This window comes from Lampetra fluviatilis, chromosome 3 (genome assembly GCF_964198595.1).
Source record: "Lampetra fluviatilis chromosome 3, kcLamFluv1.1, whole genome shotgun sequence".
Lineage (NCBI taxonomy): Eukaryota > Metazoa > Chordata > Hyperoartia > Petromyzontiformes > Petromyzontidae > Lampetra > Lampetra fluviatilis.
The window spans coordinates 10278800-10298686 of NC_136277.1; the positions used below are offsets into that span (position 1 = coordinate 10278800).

A 19887-nucleotide genomic window follows, 5' to 3' on the forward strand; every position below is an offset into this window, starting at 1 on the left:
AATGACAATAGTTTAAAGCCATTTCAAGCATGTTTTATTTGGGGGGGGGGGCAGAGCTTTGTGACGTCATATTTGAGGAGGGGGGTCTGACTTTTTGTGACGCCGTGTGACGACGGGGGGGGGGGGGAGTCAAAAATCGTCCAAAATCGCGTGACGTCATTTATGGACGGCCCCTTATCGTCATGTGGACATTGATAGCAGCCACATACTCTAAACGGCGTGATGTTGATTCTAAATGTAGACCTCCTGTATACTGGCGGGACCCCGGGGTGTCATAAGCCCCCGGCTCTCGCATAAACATATTATAATGTAAACAAAAAACTTTGCTTTTTTTCACCAATGGGTTTGAAGGATGGTGGCAAGTGTTGTCTTGTTAAACTGTGCCTTTAAAACTGAAAAACTACTTACCTGCAGTACCTCTATTTAAATACACTATCGAAAAAATAATTTACACCCCTCTGTCAATCATCGTGTTTCTAAGTGTCGATTTGTGAACACACTTTGTAAACGGTACGTAAAATAGCACGCGTTTTCAATGCGCTGTTCATATTGTAGCAAGCGCTTACACCAATGTTACTCTACAGAGTAGTGGGTCGCCGATCCTCTTATCCGCATTGATACGAGCGGTATGTGGGGACTATGGCTTAACCGCAAAAAAAACCTATCTACACAGATGCATACGGACAATCTAAGTATTATCAAACAGGAGGAATTAACGGCGCAACGCATCTCGTCTGTTAAATATCTGCAGGTAATAGGATTGTCATCGATTGATCCTGGCTGCAAACATTGATTTGGTAGGTCACAAATAATAATGAAGATAAGAGAGCAGTTTCACTGTGTTATGCACAACGTTATGACAAATAATGCTATAAGTCGTGTAGGCAGTTTGAGCAGCTTTGGATCAGCCTTATAATGATCCTGCCCATACCCGAGCACGGAGTGCATTCGCTTGTTCAGCTCCTCTGCGCACGACATGACAACAGAATGATCCGTGCCAGGCGGGTCGTGGCGTTTTATGTGCGCGGTGGGACGGAGTCGCCAAAAATATATTAATTCATTAAATACGATTTTTACTTCCGTTTATTCGGGTCCCCGGGGTCCGGCCATAAGGGGCCGTCCATAAATGACGTCACGCGATTTTTGACGATTTTTGACTCCCCCTCCCCTCGTCACACGGCGTCACAAAAAGTCAGACCCCCCCCCCCCCTCAAATATATTAAACTATTGTCATTGTAGTGCGTGTTTAATGTGGCGCTGCACTCTGATGTTGTAGGAGTGTTGTTATAACAATTCAATATTTATTCAAAGTTGTGCGTTTTGATGTGACGTCACATTTCTTACCCCCCCCCCCCCTCGTCATACATCGTCACAAATGTCTGACCCCCCCCCCCCAGGTGCCTGACGTCATTTATGGACGGCCCCTAAGGTTAATCACGCCACAATCAGAATATGTATTTATACTGGAGGAATCCAATGGCCGATAAACCTCTTTCACAGATTCTAGATTTGAAGCTTTCGTGACTGCAAGGATTCATATTCTTAGGTTTTTTCGGTAAAGTCACGTAGGGAAAAATACATAAATAAAAAAAACATTTTACTAATATTTTATATCAATATTTATCATATTTTATTATCTCCATTTTTTTAATTTTTTACCTACGTGACTTTACCGAAACAACCTAAGAGTATCTTTCACAGATATCCAGTCGGAGCAGGTCAGAACGTGGCAACAACAAACAATACAACAAACACGAGATGACAAATCACTTAAAAAATATATACAAATAAAACTAAACTCTATCTTAGCAGGTAAAGCCCACTGAGCAAATGAGCTTATTTTTCAGAAGCGGTCTGGCCACAAGCACATAGTGTAATATTACAATGTATAGTCTAAGGCAGGGGTGGTTTCTTCATTAGGGCGATTGGGCGACGCACCACCAATCTCATTCAACCACAGAGTTACGCTAGGCGTTACTGTGCCTCTGGATATAGTCCAATCAGTGTCATGTCACGTTCTGTGGAGTACCGCCTCTTTTTGGGCGATTTCACTCCGGCTGAGAATCGCCCCGAGTGGTCCCATAGACTTACATTCAAAGATGTTTTTTTTCGAACGGCGGGCGCTGCAATGCATTCTCTATGGCTTCCGGGAGGGCTCGCACTAACGTGCTTACGTCATCATACGTAAGCACGTTTCAGTCAACAATACTATTTGTCGCCACCTAGTGGGGTCTTTAATAAAAGACACTGCGTGGATTGTAATAATAGTGAGTATAGAAAAAAACAAGATGTATTGTTAAGAGTCACTTTATTTTTCATTAATATGAAAGAAGTGAAGTTGCCTTTACATGCTTAAGCTGTTAATTTATCCATTGCATGGGAGGACCTTATCCTTATCAATCATCCAGACATTTGCCCCCCCCTGAGAGATTTTGCAGGAGCCGCCACTGGTCTAAGGTATAGGGTAGTGTATAGTTACGCAGTGTATAATTCAATGTTGGTGTTTGTCTATGGCAGTGTATAGTACGGGGTATATCCGTGTGATGTAAGGAAAAAAGTTTAGCTGGAGGCATATTATTATTCTTTTTGCGACATAGAAGTGTAATGTATGACTTACTGTTAGTAGCTCAGCTTATTGCAGAGTATATTGAGCACATGCATTATATTGATGTAGTTTATATTTAGTTTTTTCACATAGGTGTATTATATGGTAGTAGGGCTTTTGCAGTTCTTTAGAAACTCCTCCCTTTTTTGTTGCTTACATCACGCACGAGCTTGATACGCGCTGGTTTGGTTGCTGCAGCTCCTTACGATTCAAATTTCCCTCCCTTTATTACTGCTAATCCTACTTCCTCCCTTTATCACTGCTAATCCTACATAATACACGAGCATAATATGACTTTGAGATCCCGCCCCCACCACCTACACATTCCACAAGGAGTGACTAATCCAATATCTGCATTTTCCATCAATATGCTTAATTCCGCTGTTGATATGTGAACTCCTTTGTCAAGGCGCTCTCCTCCCCCGACCCAGCTTAAATATATGCTGCCAAGCTTGGCGGTGTTCATTCGGACGCTGTCTTTCCTACAGCTCTGTTTCTTCACCTGAGGACGGCTGCTTGTGTTGTGGCCGAAACGTCGTGAGAATTTTTATTTTATTATGTTTTATTTTAATTATATTATTATTTCCCTTCTACGTGACTTTACCGAAAGAACCAAGAAGATGAATCCCTGCAGTCACGAAAGTTTTAAATCGAAATTTAGTACCAACGAAATTGTCCTTGATTTCGTACGTAGACTTTCACGATCAATATCACGATTCACAGTTGGTATCTGCTGGGTTAGGTCGTCGTGTAATTAAAATGTGTGTCATAAGCCCCCCTCCATCCGAGGGAGCCAATTAAACACATTCCTGCGGAGGGAGCTGGTAGGAACGTTGGGTTGCTCGGTCAATGGCCAGGGTCAACGGCTGCGTGGTGTATTCCGCAAATATGGCCGACTATGAGGGCGGGCACAAGCCGTCGTGAGTAGGTTAAACGTTGAGTTTTATAAGGGCACCACGGGGTGACCAGCCCCTCCCCACCCAGCCCCACCCCTCCCACCCCCCATCCAGCCCCACCCTCCCCACCCAGCCCCACCCCTCCCACCCCCCATCCAGCCCCACCCTCCCCACCCAGCCCCTCCCTACCCAGCCCATCCCCTCCCCACCCAGCCCCTCCCTCCCCACCCAGCCCTTCCCCACCCAGCCCCACCCCTCCCATTTTTGGATGCACGACGGACGGACGGACACAATAATCCCCTATGGGCTGGTGGAACCAGGTGGTTCCTACCAGTAGAAGGCTGTCTCTGGGTGTAGGCCAATCCGTTTCAAATGACAATGCATATTATTTATCAGATCATGTCTGTTTGCATATTCACCACAAGTACGTGTGGTTAATGCGGACTTGATTCCTTACAAAAAGGCTTCTATTTGGTGTTTGAACATCTTAACACCTGTTTTATTGCCAGGAAAGGTTAAAAACTATTCTTATTTTTTCATACTTTGAAACTGGCAAAAAAGGTCCCACATTTTAATATTACATAATGCCGTGTCGGATGATTGACTTCCCACTATTGACTGACTTTGGGACAGAAATATCCACGTTTATATGACAGCGGCACATTTGAATTGTGCGTGGTAGGTGTGGTGAGGTGTGTGGTAAGTGTGTTTATTTCATAGGTGAGAATGAGGGAGGAAGCAACGTCAGGAAGCCGTTGGGAGCAGTCTGTTTGCGGTGTGTGGTAGGTGTGTGTGGTAGGTGTGTGTGGTGGGTGTGTGGTGGGTGTGTGTGGTGGGTGTGTGGTGGGTGTGTATGGTGGGTGTGTGTGTGTGGTGGGTGTGTGTGGTAGGTGTGTGTGGTGGGTGTGTGTGGTGGGTGTGTGTGGTGGGTGTGTGTGGTGGGTGTGTGTGGTAGATGTGTGTGGTGGGTGCGTGTGGTGTGTGTGTGTGGTGGGTGGGTGTGTGCGGTAGGTGTGTGTGGTAGGTGTGTGTGGTGGGTGTGTGTGGTGGGTGTGTGTGTGGGTGGGTGTGTGTGGTGGGTGTGTGTGGTAGGTGTGTGTGGTGGGTGTGTGTGGTAGGTGTGTGTGGTGGGTGTGTGTGGTGTGTGTGTGTGGTGGGTGTGTGTGGTGGGTGTGTGTGGTAGGTGTGTGTGGTGGATGTGTGTTTGCGGTGTGTGGTGGGTGTGTGTGGTGGGTGTGTCTGGTGGGTGTGTGTGGTGTGTGTGTGTGGTAGGTGTGTCTGGTGGGTGTGTCTGGTGGGTGTGTGTGGTGGGTGTGTGTGGTGGGTGTGTGTGGTGGGTGTGGTAGGTGTGTGTGGTGGGTGTATGTGGTAGGTGTGTGTCGTGGGTGTGTGTGGTGGGTGTGTGTGGTAGGTGTGTGTGGTAGGTGTGTGTGGTAGGTGTGTGTGGTAGGTGTGTTTAAATATGTGTGGTTGGTGCGCTGTGGGGTGTGTGGTAAATGTGTTGAGGTTTTTGTGGTGGGAGTGTTTGAGGTGTGTGTGGTAGGTGTGTGTGGTAGGTGTGTGTGGTGGGTGTGTGTGGTGGGTGTGTGTGGTAGGTGTGTGTGGTAGGTGTGTTGAAATATGTGTGGTTGGTGCGCTGTGGGGTGTGTGGTAAATGTGTTGAGGTTTTTGTGGTTGGGAGTGTTTGAGGTGTGTGTGGTAGGTGTGTGTGGTGGGTGTGTTGAAGTATGTGTGGTAGGTGCGCTGAGGGGTGTTTGGTAGATGTGTTTATCTTATAGGTGAACAGGAGGGAGAAAGAAATAGCGGGTAGCCGGTGGTAGTTGTGTGGGAGGTGTGTGTGTGTGTGGTAGGTGTGTTTATCTTATAGGTCAGCAGGAGGGAGAAAGCAATAGCGGCTAGCCGGTGGTAGTTGTGTGGGAGGTGTGTGTGTGTGTGGTAGGTGTGTTTATCTTATAGGTGAACAGGAGGGAGAAAGCAATAGCGGGTAGCCGGTGGTAGTTGTGTGGGAGGTGTGTGTGTGTGTGGTAGGTGTGTTTATCTTATAGGTGAGCAGGAGGGAGAAAGCAATAGTGGCTAGCCGGTGGTAGTTGTGTGGGAGGTGTGTGTGTGTGTGGTAGGTGTGTTTATCTTATAGGTCAGCAGGAGGGAGAAAGCAATAGCGGCTAGCCGGTGGTAGTTGTGTGGGAGGTGTGTGTGTGTGTGGTAGGTGTGTTTATCTTATAGGTCAGCAGGAGGGAGAAAGCAATAGCGGCTAGCCGGTGGTAGTTGTGTGGGAGGTGTGTGTGTGTGTGGTAGGTGTGTTTATCTTATAGGTCAGCAGGAGGGAGAAAGCAATAGCGGCTAGCCGGTGGTAGTTGTGTGGGAGGTGTGTGTGTGTGTGGTAGGTGTGTTTATCTTATAGGTGAGCAGGAGGGAGAAAGCAATAGCGGCTAGCCGGTGGTAGTTGTGTGGGAGGTGTGTGTGTGTGTGGTAGGTGTGTTTATCTTATAGGTCAGCAGGAGGGAGAAAGCAATAGCGGCTAGCCGGTGGTAGTTGTGTGGGAGGTGTGTGTGTGTGTGGTAGGTGTGTTTATCTTATAGGTCAGCAGGAGGGAGAAAGCAATAGCGGCTAGCCGGTGGTAGTTGTGTGGGAGGTGTGTGTGTGTGTGGTAGGTGTGTTTATCTTATAGGTGAGCAGGAGGGAGAAAGCAATAGCGGCTAGCCGGTGGTAGTTGTGTGGGAGGTGTGTGTGTGTGTGGTAGGTGTGTTTATCTTATAAGTGAACAGGAGGGAGAAAGCAATAGCGGCTAGCCGGTGGTAGTTGTGTGGGAGGTGTGTGTGTGTGTGGTAGGTGTGTTTATCTTATAGGTGAACAGGAGGGAGAAAGCAATAGCGGGTAGCCGGTGGTAGTTGTGTGGGAGGTGTGTGTGTGTGTGTGGTAGGTGTGTTTATCTTATAGGTGAACAGGAGGGAGAAAGCAATAGCGGCTAGCCGGTGGTAGTTGTGTGGGAGGTGTGTGTGTGTTTGCGGTGTGTGGTAGATGCCGTGTCAGCAGGTGGGAGGAAGTAATACGAGTTGTGTGTGTCTGAGTTGCTGCCCGCAGGGATTGCCCACTTCACTCTCCGCACATCCCTGGCGCCTCCATCTCCTGCTGCCCACTTGGGAGGCAAGGGGTGGGGAGGGGAGGGGAGGGGATAAACGAGGGAAGAGCTCTTATTAATAAGCAGCGTCTGCTAACATTCACACAACTCACATTGAACGCGCCACTCACACCGAAACGAATGAGAGCTCAATTCCAGCCTCAGTTTTGTTAAGGATTTTCTTGAGTTCTGGTTTATTGGCTGTGGCTGCGTCCCATATCAGGCTCAGTGCCTTCGCTATACCGAGGACCGGGTTTGCTTCTGCGTTCTGGGATCCAGGTGGTGATCTGGATTACGATCTGGAGTCTTGTTAATTTTTAGTTCTGCTGTCACTTGGTTGCAAGGGTAAAGTTACAACCAGGTTCTAGGCGGTGGTCTGGCTTCCAGTTTTAGGGTTTAGATCCAGGTTTGGGGCAGTGTCTTTACACAATTATCCAAGTTTCAGATCTTGGTCCAGAATACGATATTTTTGGGTTTGGTTTGTGAGAGCAGAATGGGATCCAGCTTTTTCGGCTTTTATTTCTAATTCTGTAAAATACTTTTACCAGGGTTCCTTTTGTCCTCTTTTGCTTCTCAGTTAAAAGCTAAAATTTAGTGCTTGGTTGGGTTGCCAGGATTAATTCTCTGAGTCTTGATCTTGGGTTATCATTGTGCGCTCTGCGTTCTGCAGTTAGGTTTATGTCGGAGTCTGGATTGAGGTTCTGAGTTCCAATTTAGCATTTTTTAGTTTGAAGATTAATTTTTTTATTCATTGTGGGATTTGGGTTGCGTCCGGATTTCAAGGTCCGCATTCGGATTGGCTGCAGATTTCAGCGTCGATATCTTTCGGGGTCCAGTGTCGAGAGTTTTTTTTTTCGGGAGTTCGGGTTTTCGCTCCCAAGTTCCAGGTTCTGACTCCGGTGCAGGATGGGGGGATTCGAGGAGTCTGAGGGGGGCAGCTGCTGCTCTGGATTTCTCGACTACGAGACGCCAAAGAGCGTGGTGGTGAAGAGCAGAGGCCTCGGCGTCGCATATCGCATCGGACAGACGCTCATCCTGGCTTATTTCATAGGGTGAGTGTACAACCACTAACCACTACAATAATACACGTAATACACGCATGTATGCTGAACTTCTTTCGCGCCATACGTAGCCCACCGTGATAATCGCAGGTGCCTACACAACAGCAACACACAATACTTAATACTCAACAGGGGTATGGGCAAGAGCAGTTTCACTGTTTTTCAAAGATTTTCACAGATTTGAGCATTATCAGGCAAGAATGCTTTGGCTGGATTGTGCAGCCCGCATGCACAGCCATCACAAATCCCAAGCAGCTGCTGTTTGGCTGGATGCAATAGCTAAATGAACACGCCACACAAACTTGGCAGGCGATGAGCGATGTGGCCCGGGAGGGCCTGAGTGAATTTGCCAATGAGTGGTGCTAGTGCTGTCAATATTTCCCTCTGTGCAAATGGCTCATGAAAGGCTCGACTGGGCAGCCATCGCATTGAACAGCAGACGGTGGGTGACACAATATTGAGCTGAATGCCAGGCAGATGAAGCATAATGAGGTAGCGTCATTGTGCAGGTGGGGTGGTTTATATGCCAGCCACTGCGGTCTAGAAGCCAATGACATTTGGGTTTGTCCTGTGACCTCCTGCCACTGAGCAATCCGTTATTGTCTCCATGTAGCCTCAAAATGTACCTAGCCTGGCACAACAACCACGGGGGCCATGTCACCACCACTTTGTGTGAATATAGGCTGCTGCTGCTACTGTTCATTCTAGATTTGAAGTTTTCGTGACTGCAAGGATCCATACTCTTTGGTTCTGTCGGTAAAGTCACGTAGGTGAAAAATAAAAAATAGAATAAAATAAAATAAAAATTAACCCGTAAAAACAAAGTTTTTCACTCTGAATCCTTTATATGCGTGGCGGCTAGAGTCCTCTCGTCCTCTGGCTTGAGATGGCTGCCACCTATGGGTCAGATGATTGTCTGCCAGCATTAAGCAATTGGTAATTCAATATTTACATTTTTTTCCCTAAACAGTGTAAAATGTTGGAAAAAATTTTTCACGAAAATAAATTGTCACGCACAACGAGTCTGTGTGGAAAATGTCAGCTCGATCACGGAAAGTGGGTTAAAAAACGACCGAAAGATTTGCACGGTCGTAAGCAAGCAAGCAAGCACGCAAGCACGCAAGCAAGCAAGCGAACTTAATATAAAGGATTTAATAAATAGAAGTAAATGAAATTACAAATTTACTGGAAAAAAAAGTTAATTAAATCACAAATGTACTTTTATTTTTTTATTTTTCACCTACGTGACTTTACCGAAAGAACCAAAGAGGTTGCTGCTACTGTTATCGTATTGTATGCTTCTCTGTAATTTTACTGTAGTAGGGAGTGGTGCCCGAGTGGTTAGCGCACTAGTTTAACCCCTAGTCCAGCTAACATCAGTGGCAAATGGCTTCTGACCCAATCGTGTGCCCCCTATAAGTCAATTCAATTTTGTGTGGTGTATTAATTTGAGCACTTGGGAGACTAAAAGCGGCTGGGCGTGGTGCTGGTCCCACCACGATCTTGTGTGCTGGGGTAGACTTTAATTGGAACTAGCTAACAGCAGTTGTTTCCAGTCTATAACGCGCTATACAGCATGTTGTAATTCTGCGTAGTGTTGTCTGTTTTCCTTTCTTCCTCGGCACGTTACTAATTAAGTAGCGTTTTAAGGTGATGCCACTCAGGATAGTCTCGTTATGTGTAAATAATTGTCAATGAGTAGTTGTTCAATTTACGTCTTTGTTAAACAACTTTGAGAACAACAACAGCATACTACCTTTCGTTAAACATATCTCTCTACACTCCACTGTCTAAGCATGTACTTCTAAACGCCAGCGCCTGTTAATGTCATGCACACGTTTTCTACAAGAGTGTATCGGTGTACGCTGTATGTAAACACATTCCTGCGGAGGGAGCTGGTAGGAACGTTGGGTTGCTCGGTCAATGGCCAGGGTCAACGGCGGCGTGGTGTATTCCGCAAATATGGCCGACTGTGAGGGCGGGCACAAGCCGGCGTGAGTAGGTTAAACGTTGAGTTTTATAAGGGCACCACGGGGTGACCAGCCCCTACCCACCCAGCCCCACCCCTTCCACCCCCCACCCAGCCCCACCCAGTCCCTCCCCACCCTCCCCACCCAGACCCTCCCCACCCACCCAGCCCCACCCTCCCCACCCAGCCCCTCTTCACCCTCCCCACCCACCCAGCCCCTCCCTCCCCACCCAGCCCCTCCCTGCACGACGGACACAATAATCCCCTGTGGGCTGGTGTAACCAGGAGGTTCCTACCAGTATAATACGTGTTTGTGTATTGTGTGTGTAGCCTGGCGTTTACGTGTAGGAATGTGTTTCTGTGCGTACTGCTTTGTGGGTGTTTGTGTGCCGGTACCTGTTTGTACCTAAAATTACAAGAATGACCAAGCCACTGGCTAAGGTGAAGGAAGGGGGAGCTCTACTGGGGAAAGAGGGACTGAGGGAAAATGTGCCAAAAAGTGGGTGAAAGTAGGAGGCCCACTCCCACCGTGTACCAACATCCCACGTCCGAGAATGAGGAGGTTCACCACAGCCTTCGCTCAGAGATTCGTAAAGCAGTGCGGCGCTGCAACGATAAGTGGTGGTCAATCCATCTTTAATATAATGGAGGCTCCTGAAGGATGCTGCTGTATGGTATATGTATGTATGTTGAACTTCTTTCGCACCATACGTAGCCAACCGTGCTAATCGGACGTGCAGGGGAAGGACAAGAAACTTAACACAAAAATAATTTCTAAAGAAATTAAGCTTTCAACCTCGAAATTAAAAGCGCATAACTCTAGCGGCTTCCTAATATCGGAAGGAAGAGTGTTCCAGACGTCCGCAGAAGCAGCGCATCTGAAAGCGTACAATGCAGTTGGCCGCAGAGGTCGCAACCGGGTACCCGATACCCGTACCCTACCTGATACCCGGCTACCCGTACCCGGCCGGGTACGGGTACCCGTTTGCGACCCTGGTGCGGCCGGGTACGGGTAGGCCGTGAGTCACTGGTGAGTCACTGTTTGTCACTCATTTCCCAACGTCTTGTCTCTTCTCACAATTCAAGTTCCTAGAATCAACCCACCCGCGCCTTCAACATGGCTTCATCCCAGAAGTCGCAATCAGGTACCCGATACCCGTACCCTACCCGATACCCGGCCAGGTACGGGTGGCCGGGTATCGGGTAGGGTACGGGTACGGGTACCCGTTTGCGACCCTGGTGCGGCCGGGTACGGGTACGGGTAAGGAATCAAAACCCATTTGCGACCTCTGGTTGACCGTCTTTGTTCGATGGCTAAGCCAAAAGCCGCTGCCGTGAGGATGACCATAGTTTGCGTGATGGTGGTTTATGCTCCTTGACGAGATCAGCAAAGGTGTTGTGGTTGATTTGTGGCTCGGACTTTGTGTATAATTCATGCGGCCTCGTAATTAATTAATTCAATGCAGTTCGGCGAGCATTGGACTCAGCAAAGTAGGGGGATATCTTGCAGGACCCATCACGACCCGTGCCAGAGTATTTTTCTGAAAGATTTTGCAGTTTTTTTCCTAGATTTTTCTGTTTGCGCATAGTCACTTTAAGATGTTTTCTTGCTCATGTTTTTTGTTTGTTGCGGTTGCACCCGATACAAGAGCCGAATGGCTCACAGGGCTAAACCAGATAAATGAAACTGAAAAATGAAACTAAACTGAAGCTTCACCATTGGAACCTCATTTGCCAGTAAAAAATATGATAATTGTTTTTTTACCCCTTCTATCTGGCAACAAAACTGACACCTTTTTTACAAGGAGTCATGTTTGCATAGACCACAATACCTGCAGCCATAATGCATCATCAGGTCCAACCCATGTGAGACTAGGCTTTAAGGAAAGCTGTCTCGGGTGTGGACCAATCAACTTCAAGCACATTGCATATATTATCAGAGTTATGTTTTTTGTTTGCGTTATGGCTGCAGGTATTGTGGTCTATGCAAACATATCCTTGTAAAAAAAAAGGTGTCAGTTTTGTTGCCAGATAGAAGGGTAAAAAAACAATGATTAAACTGAAGCTTGGTAATGTTTTTTCTTTGCCAGACGTCCCCGTCGAGTACTGAGTTGCAACAATCGAGACGTGTCGATACAATGCTGTGCATCGCTTGTGCAGGTACGTGTTCGTGTACCAGAAGGCATACCAGGCGACTGACATCGTGAGCGAGGTCTCCATCATCACGAAGGTGAAAGGGGTGGCGGCGGTCGGGGCCGTGGGCACGGAGACGCGGCGCGTGTGGGATGTGGCAGAGTACGTCTCTCCCGCTCAGGTACACTACCCTGGGTAACCTCATACATACTCTTGGGTAACCTCACAACCCCCTGGATAACGCCACACCCTTAGATCAAGGCCGTAGCCATGGAGTCAACATTGGGGGGGGGGGCAAATATTTCAGGGTGTCTGGGGGTCCCAACCCAGAAAAAATATCTAAATTTGAAAACCAATTTCCTGCCATTTCCTGCCTAAATATACAAAAATTCACTAACACGTGGGATAGACTTTTTTTTTTACCATTTCTTGATTCATTGTATGTAATGAGGTTAGGAAATAATAAAGTACAACCATAACCACAATCAAATAAACAGAAATCTATGCATTGTTTTATGAAGACAAGTCCAGATATTGTGGCCAATGTTTAGCAAATTGTTGTTTTTATTTACATAGCATAGCAATTTATTTATAGCAATATATTGGGGGGGGGGAGGGCATTTTGAGCATATTTGAATATTACGGCCTTGCCTTAGATAACCCCACACTCCCTGGGTAACCTCATACATACGCTTGGGTAACCTCATACCCCTTAGATAACCCCACACTCCCTGGGTAACCTCATACATACCCTTGGGTAACCTAACACCCCCTGGATAACCCCACACCCCTTAGATAACCCTACACTCCCTGGGTAACATCACACTACCTGGGTAACCTCATACATACCCTTAAGTAAGGGGCCGTCCATAAATGACGTCACGCACCTGGGGGGGAGGGGGGTCAGACATTTGTGACGATGTGTGACGAGGGGGGGGGGGGGTGAGAAATGTGACGTCACATCAAAACGCGCAACTTTAAATAAATATAGAATTGTTATAACAACACTCCTACAACATCAGAGTATTTTAAGCTGGGTGGGAGGAGAAGAGCGCCTTGACAAAGGAGTTTACATATCAACAGAGGAATTAAGCATGTTGATGACACATGCAGATATGGGGTTAGTCACTCCTTGTGGAATGTGTAGGCGGTGGGGGGATCTCAAAGTCATATTATGCTAGTGTGGGATTAGCAGTAATAAAGGAAGGGAAATTTTAATAATAAAGAACTGCAGCAGCCAAACCACCGCGTATCAAGCTAGTGCACTATGTGTGTTGTTATTATAATACACATACACACGCTGCCTTTGTGCCCCGCTCTCCCACTCTCTCCCACCGCAGGGCTCCAGCAGTTTTGCCATCATCACAAACGTGTACGTGACGCCGGAACAGACCCTCGGCAACTGTCCTGAGGTAAGCAGTGTGAGGAGTTTACGGTGGTTCAAAATGGTCTGGTTGGGCCACAGAGCCAGTAACCTTTGTCTCAGTTCCTGGGTTTGAGGCATACGTGTAATGCTCTACAACAGCAGTGCTTCACGAGTTTGCTTTACTTATACAGTCTTGCTGTTTGCATTGAACAGGAGATCCTATCGTGAAGGTGGGGTATTCTTTACAATAATGCCTCGCAATCCAGCAGTTTTCCGGCGCCATAGTGGGTTTGATCCTGACCCTGGCACCTGTTGTATATTTCGAGTTTGCGTGTTTCTCTTATCATAATCACGGTGGTGTGATGTTAACTACCTCGCCTGGTATACAGGAGGTCATGGATTCGATCCCGACCCGAACGCCTGTATATTTGGAGTTTGCATATCTCTCTTTCTCCCCGTGTTCAGGTGGACTATTCTCCGGGTCCTCCGATTTTTCCCCTCCATATTTAGAATCAACGTGCGTTAGAGCATTTGGTTGCTATAAATGTCCATATGATAAGCCACTTCGTTGAGCTATCATTTGTGGCCAAGTCACTTATGAAAAAGAGCTATATAGGCCAGTGGGCCTCCCCTGGTAAAATATAAAATATTTTGTTAAAATAGTGAATAGTTTCACAAGCTTTACTCAGCTAATGAAACCCACAAGCAAGAAATTGGTTGAGAGTTTTATTGATTAAACAAATGCTGATGGGTAACATTAAGGCCAGACAGCCAGCTTGCCAATGGCTTAAGATACTTTATATTTTTTACCTGGATAGGCGAATGGAAAGTTACTTGAATGTGCCATGAAGAAAGGTACGGTAATTGCCTGAAACGTCGCCGATTATATATTTTATGATTGTATTTAAAAATATATAAATTGTGGTTGTGCATCCCCTGCCAACACAGCACCATCACCGACTAACTTGTACGTTAAATGCTTCACATTGAAAAGAAATTTAATGTGTTTTTAATTTTCAGAGATTTTTGTCTTTGTCATGTGTGCCATTTTGTTCGTATTGCCTGTACAGTATATATTTTTCTTTTTATCTCGTATTTTTCGCCTTGTCTCGTTATATTGTCCGTTTCTATATTGTCAATCTCATTTGTTGCCTCGGTTGTATCTTTTGAGTCATCCGCTCCACATAATTTGTCACATTTTTGTAGTCGGCCTTGTTTGTGTTGCCCGTCTTGTTTCGTATAATTATGTTCGTGTATAATCAACATATTAAATGTGTGCATGACTTGTGTACAAGTTACGCTACATTTCGTATCATTCGTAATTCATCGCACATGTGATTTGCATGTATGTATGTATGAATGTTGAACTTATTTCGCACCGTACATAGCCAATCGTGATAATCGGAGGTGCGGGAAAAGGACAACAAACTAAACACAAAAAGGAAGTTCCAAAGAAATTCGTTTTCAACAGTGCATAGCTTCAGTGGCTTCCTAATATCGGAAGGAAGAACGTTCCAGGTGGCCACGGAAGCGCACCTCAAAGCATGTGATGCAGTGACCATCTTTGTTCGATGGCTAGCCAAAAGCCGCTGCGAGGATCAGTGGTTTCCTAATATTTTATGCATGCGGAGCGATCACGAGGGAGCCGGTGAGCATCGTTGGGCAGGTTTTTTTTTATCACAGTTCCATCGGATTGCCCTCTCTCCAACACTAATGAGTCTGATCGACACGTTTAACCAACAGCAGGCACTATTTTTCGTCAGCACACCACCGATCAGTGTCCGACTCTTCCCTTTCTATCGAGTAGGGTAAGAGCCCTACTCAGGGAATAATATGCCGCCTATATCCTGGTGCTAACGAACGATATGCCATCAGCCATAATCATTTTCAGGTGATTGTTGTCCTCTAGAGCAGTATTTCCGCGGAACACCCAGCCCCCCACCCCTGGTGACAAGACGCATTCACTTCCCTCTCTAAATACCAGTCATAGAAGATGATATTACCGGAACAATACAACTTTTTTTTACACGGCAGGTTTTTCTTAGAGGGGGGGGGGCATTTAGATCTTAGCGTTAGGGTAGTTTAACGAGGGTAGTTTACCTAATTTCATATTGAAATTAAATATCATGAATCAAATATTAATACAGGTCCGAAACAAAAGGTATAAACATTGCCATTCTTTCCGGATCAACCCGCATTTGCATGACAACCCTGCGGACCACCTGGAGGGCGGTCACGTACCATTGGGTGGTCTGGGGACCACAGTTTGAAAACCACTGCCCTAGAGGCACGTGTGGAGCACCAGGACAAAAAAGGCCTCTGACCCCCAAGTAGGCCTCTGACAGAGGTCGCAATCGGGTACCCGATACCCGTACCCTACCCGATACCCGGCTACCCGTACCCGGCCGGGTACGGGTAGGGGTAGACCGTGAGTCACTGGTGAGTAACTGTTTGTCACTCATTTCCCAACTTCTTGTCTCTTCTCACAATTCAAGTTCCTAGAATCAATCCACACGCGCCTGCAACATGGCTTCATCCCAGAGGTCGCAATCGGGTACCCGATACCCGTGCCCTACCCGTACCCGGTCGGGTACGGGTAGGGTACGGGTACGGCCGGGTACGAGTACGGGTACCCGTTTGCGACCCTGGTGCGGCCGGGTACGGGTACGGGTAAGGAATCAAAACCCGTTTGCGACCTCTGGCCTCTGACCCCCAATCTACCACATTTTCACTGAGAACGCAACTAATTAGTTTTTACACTCCTGCTTAACAATTTATTTTAGTGCAGCCTCAACATACTTTTGGGGCAAGTGCTTTTAGCGGGCGCCTATGAAGGGGACGGCACGGCACGCAAGGGGGTGGGTGGCCAGCACCACGCTCAACAGTCTTTGTCTGCCACATGGCATTGTTTACACACCACAGGAGATACTCATTTTAGGCTGATTCGACCTAGGGGAAGCCCAGGACCGGTTCAGATAATATCATCGTCACTGGTGTTGACCGTATGTGGAAATACAACTGAGTTTGCCGAGTTCATGGCGCAGCACGCTAACTGCTACAACTTTTTGCAGACATTTCTATGAATTCTCCCAATCCCATCAGATCTCAGAAGCTCAGCAGAGTTTTAACCTGGGTGGGTGAGCCACATGAATTAACCAAGTGCTGTAGGCGGCTGCGGGGCTGCATTGCCAGCAGGAGGTAGTGCTGCGAACACATTCCTGTGGAGGGAGCTGGTAGGAACGTTGGGTTGCTCGGTCAATGGCCAGGGTCAACGGTGGCGTGGTGTATTCCGCAAATATGGCCGACTGTGAGGGCGGCACAAGCCGGCGTGAGTAGGTTAAACGTTGAGTTTTATAAGGGCACCACGGGGTGACCAGCCCCACCCAGCCCCACACCCCCCACCCAGCCCCTCCCCACCCTCCCCACCCCACCCAGCCCCCACCCAGCCCCACCCTCCCCACCCAGCCCCTCCCCACCCTCCCCACCCTCCCCACCCAGCCCCTCCCCACCCTCCCCACCCAGCCCCTCCCCACCCTGCCCTCCCCACCCAGCCCCCCCCCTCCACACCCAGCCCCTCCCTGCACGACGGACACAATAATCCCCTGTGGGCTGGTGTAACCAGGAGGTTCCTACCAGTAAAATTCGTTGTACTGTACTATACTTTCATGTCTATGCTGCCCACCTTCACTATCCCACACTGAGTTAGCGTAGTTAAGGATGGTCAAGGTAACCTCGCACGACCCCCAAGACCCGCATGGCATGGGGACCGAGGCCCTCATCCAGCAGTGGATTGACAATAGCATGGTGGGAGCGGTGGCACAGTGGTTGGCGCACTGAACTCTGAACCAGGCAACCCAAGTTCGATTCCAGCTCACGACTAACAGTGGTGAATTTTCGAACCGGTTCCTGGGCCCCTCCCCGAGTAGGATGACTAAGCCTCAAATGAGTACCTGGTACCGTTGTGTAAACATCAGCACTGGGGAGACAAATGCATCCGGGCGTGGTGCTGGCCACCCACCCACTCCCTCAATGTGGCATGCCGGCCTTCATAGAGGTTTTGTCTCAAACCGCAGTTAGAAGTTGGTTGGAAGTTCAATATTCAGTGAATATTTGCACAAGCCACAACCGTGTCCCAAACCTCAGATTAGCACGGTTGGCTATGTACGGTGCGAAAGAGGTTCAACATACATGTGTAGTGTTGTAAAGGAGGGACTTCTAAACTTCTTTATGGCACACACTGTTTATTATCTTGATACACAGTCCCTATCACACTAAGGGGTATATGGTCCCATCACCCGTTACCCTCAGAAGGTACAGGCTCCGGACCTTGCAGGCTATCTAATCTCCCTGCTCTCCCAGCGTCCTCTGGCTGGACCTAGGGGATCTCTCCCCGACCACTGGTTACTCTGAGCCCTAGCCCTGATAAGGGCTGGAGGGCTTGGTCCAGGGTCCTAGATGTCTTCGGCCGACTTGGGTCTTCGTGTAGCAGAACTGGCCAAGAGCTCTCAGCGCTCTGGCTTTTATACCTGTTCGTGGCCGGGTTGTCCAATCCCCGGCCACCTTGTGGAACCCTCCGATTGGTCCTTCCCAATCTGGCGTTTGGATCCTACCTCACCCCATTTGACCCTGACCGTCTGATTTAGCGGGAAAACCTTGTTTACGATCCGCTCTCTCACAGTTTGCGAACAGCGAGTAGTTAACACCACTACACATGTGTGAACGCTTGCACAACAACCCTCACTCTTGCTGTGAAGGTTGTGCACAAACACTCACATTCATCCAGCTTCACATAACCGTTGTTTTTTAGAAGTGTAGAGATGATGATGATGCAGTTGCGAATGTCACCTGAATATCGAACTTCCAACCGAGCCGACCACAATGTTGCAAACGGCGCGCACTTGCCCCAACACGTGTGCATGCCCACACGCATTGCACACGCGTGCTGTGTACATGGCTTTGCCTATGTTGCAATGCAGGGAAAAGTAGAATGCAGGCTGGAGAAGGTATCATCAGAAGACGTGGGGGGGAGGGGTGGTGTTTTGTAAAAAGCAGGGATTAAATCCATAGGTATCGTCTTAAACGTCAACGCTGGCGCGCTTGATCGCTATTATACAATTACGCAATGTATACATAACAACTCCTGAGTGGTCATTCGCCACTAAGTGGCGGTTACATCACCACGGCACTTGTGCCAGGCTAGGTGTGCCTTGAGGCTATCACGCGAAGTGTGGAAGGCTCGCTTGCTTACAGGAGGTCACGGTTCTGAGTCAGCTGTTATGGGACCACTGGAACCAGTCATTGCCGGTACGAGTCATCAGCAAATCCACTCAGCTCCACATCCTTCTCTACTGCATGAGCCCATCTCCTATCCAGCCTCTATCCGGCCAAACCGAAGCTGCTCTCGATTGTGCCAATTTGCTGTGGTTTTAGCCGCTCGTTGCGAGCATCACTCATCTGCCCTCCGTTGTTGTTGGAGGGCAACTGCCTCCAACTGCCCGAGTAACGTCCTTTACGAGCCCATAATAGTGCTCAGTGCATGTCTCATATAAAATAAACGCGACTGTCTTCCTTTGTGTACCACCACCAACACCACGACGCTTCCCATAAACAACTGATGGCCGGATGGGAATTGATGATCTTTGACCCCGTGTTTCAAAAATCGATTCCCTTAAATGGTTTCCTGTCAAAAGAATATTCGAGCATCAGTCGACCAGATGGATGGCTTCAGGAGAGTGAAATTAATGGCTGCTTGTCGGAGCCATCCAGATGCTAGGTTCAAACCTGGCAATTATTTAAACTGTGAATCTTCTTCTTCCACGCATTTGTCCCACTTGCCAACCTTCTCAATGCTGCCCTGTCCTGCACCATCTCCCTTTCCGTTCCTCGGGCCACCGTGTCCGACCGCATCCTATCGCCTCACCTCTTTTTCTGCCTTCCTCTTGATTTATTTCCTTCCACTTGCATCACTTGCACCGTCTGACCCACATCGTTTTTCTGTTGTCTATCAACATGACCTAACCACACCAGCCTTTTCTCTCTCATCTTCTCTGTGGTTTGGTCATGTTTGTTTGTTGTAGTGCAGAGTTGGCCTGATAACTTTAATCTACATTGTCTTATGGTTGTTATTGTTTGACTTGCATCCAACTGGGATTTTTTTTGCACACAGCGTTGAAATGCGGTGTTTTTTCTGGAAGACTTTGCTGTTTTTTCCAGGATTTTTTCTGTTGCGTATAGTCACTTTAAGATGTTTCTTGTTCATGTTTTTGTTTTGTTGCGGTTGCACCCGAGTCAAGAGCCGCATGGCTCATGGGGTTATACCTAATACAATGGTACCCCGGAGATCGAACTTAATCCGTTCCAGAAGGCCATTCGAACGCCGATTTGCTTGAACACCGAATTAATTTTCCCCATAAGAATTAATGTAAATGACATTAATTAATTGGTTCCAAACACAAACAAATCTCTCATTATAAAGCATTTTTACACGAAGTTTATAGTAATTACATGCATAAAATCATACAAAAAAACAAGAAACACAATAAATAAATGGAATAAATGAATAAATATATGGAAAAAATGAAATAAATTAACATTGAACTTCACTTTTTACCTGTAGTACAGAGAGTTGATGGCTTGAGTGGAAGTGGTGAGGAGGAGGTGGTGGTGTTAAAAAATTAAGGAACGATGTTTTGCGAGTAACTGCACTGGGTTAGAGCTAAGTGTTAACTGAGCTTCTCAC

The 19887-nt window shown here is 47.5% G+C and overlaps 1 protein-coding gene across 1 annotated transcript in view; it reads left to right on the plus strand.

The window, feature by feature from the left end:
• Positions 1-7525: 7525 nt before the first annotated feature.
• Positions 7526-19887, plus strand: part of LOC144949034 (P2X purinoceptor 3-like) — a 41008-nt gene continuing 28646 nt past the window's right edge. Inside the window, exons 1-3 of the mRNA XM_078878831.1 lie at positions 7526-7671; positions 11810-11963; positions 13123-13194. Of these exons, the coding sequence (XP_078734957.1) occupies positions 7526-7671; positions 11810-11963; positions 13123-13194 (372 nt within the window). The remainder of the gene's footprint in view (positions 7672-11809; positions 11964-13122; positions 13195-19887) is intronic.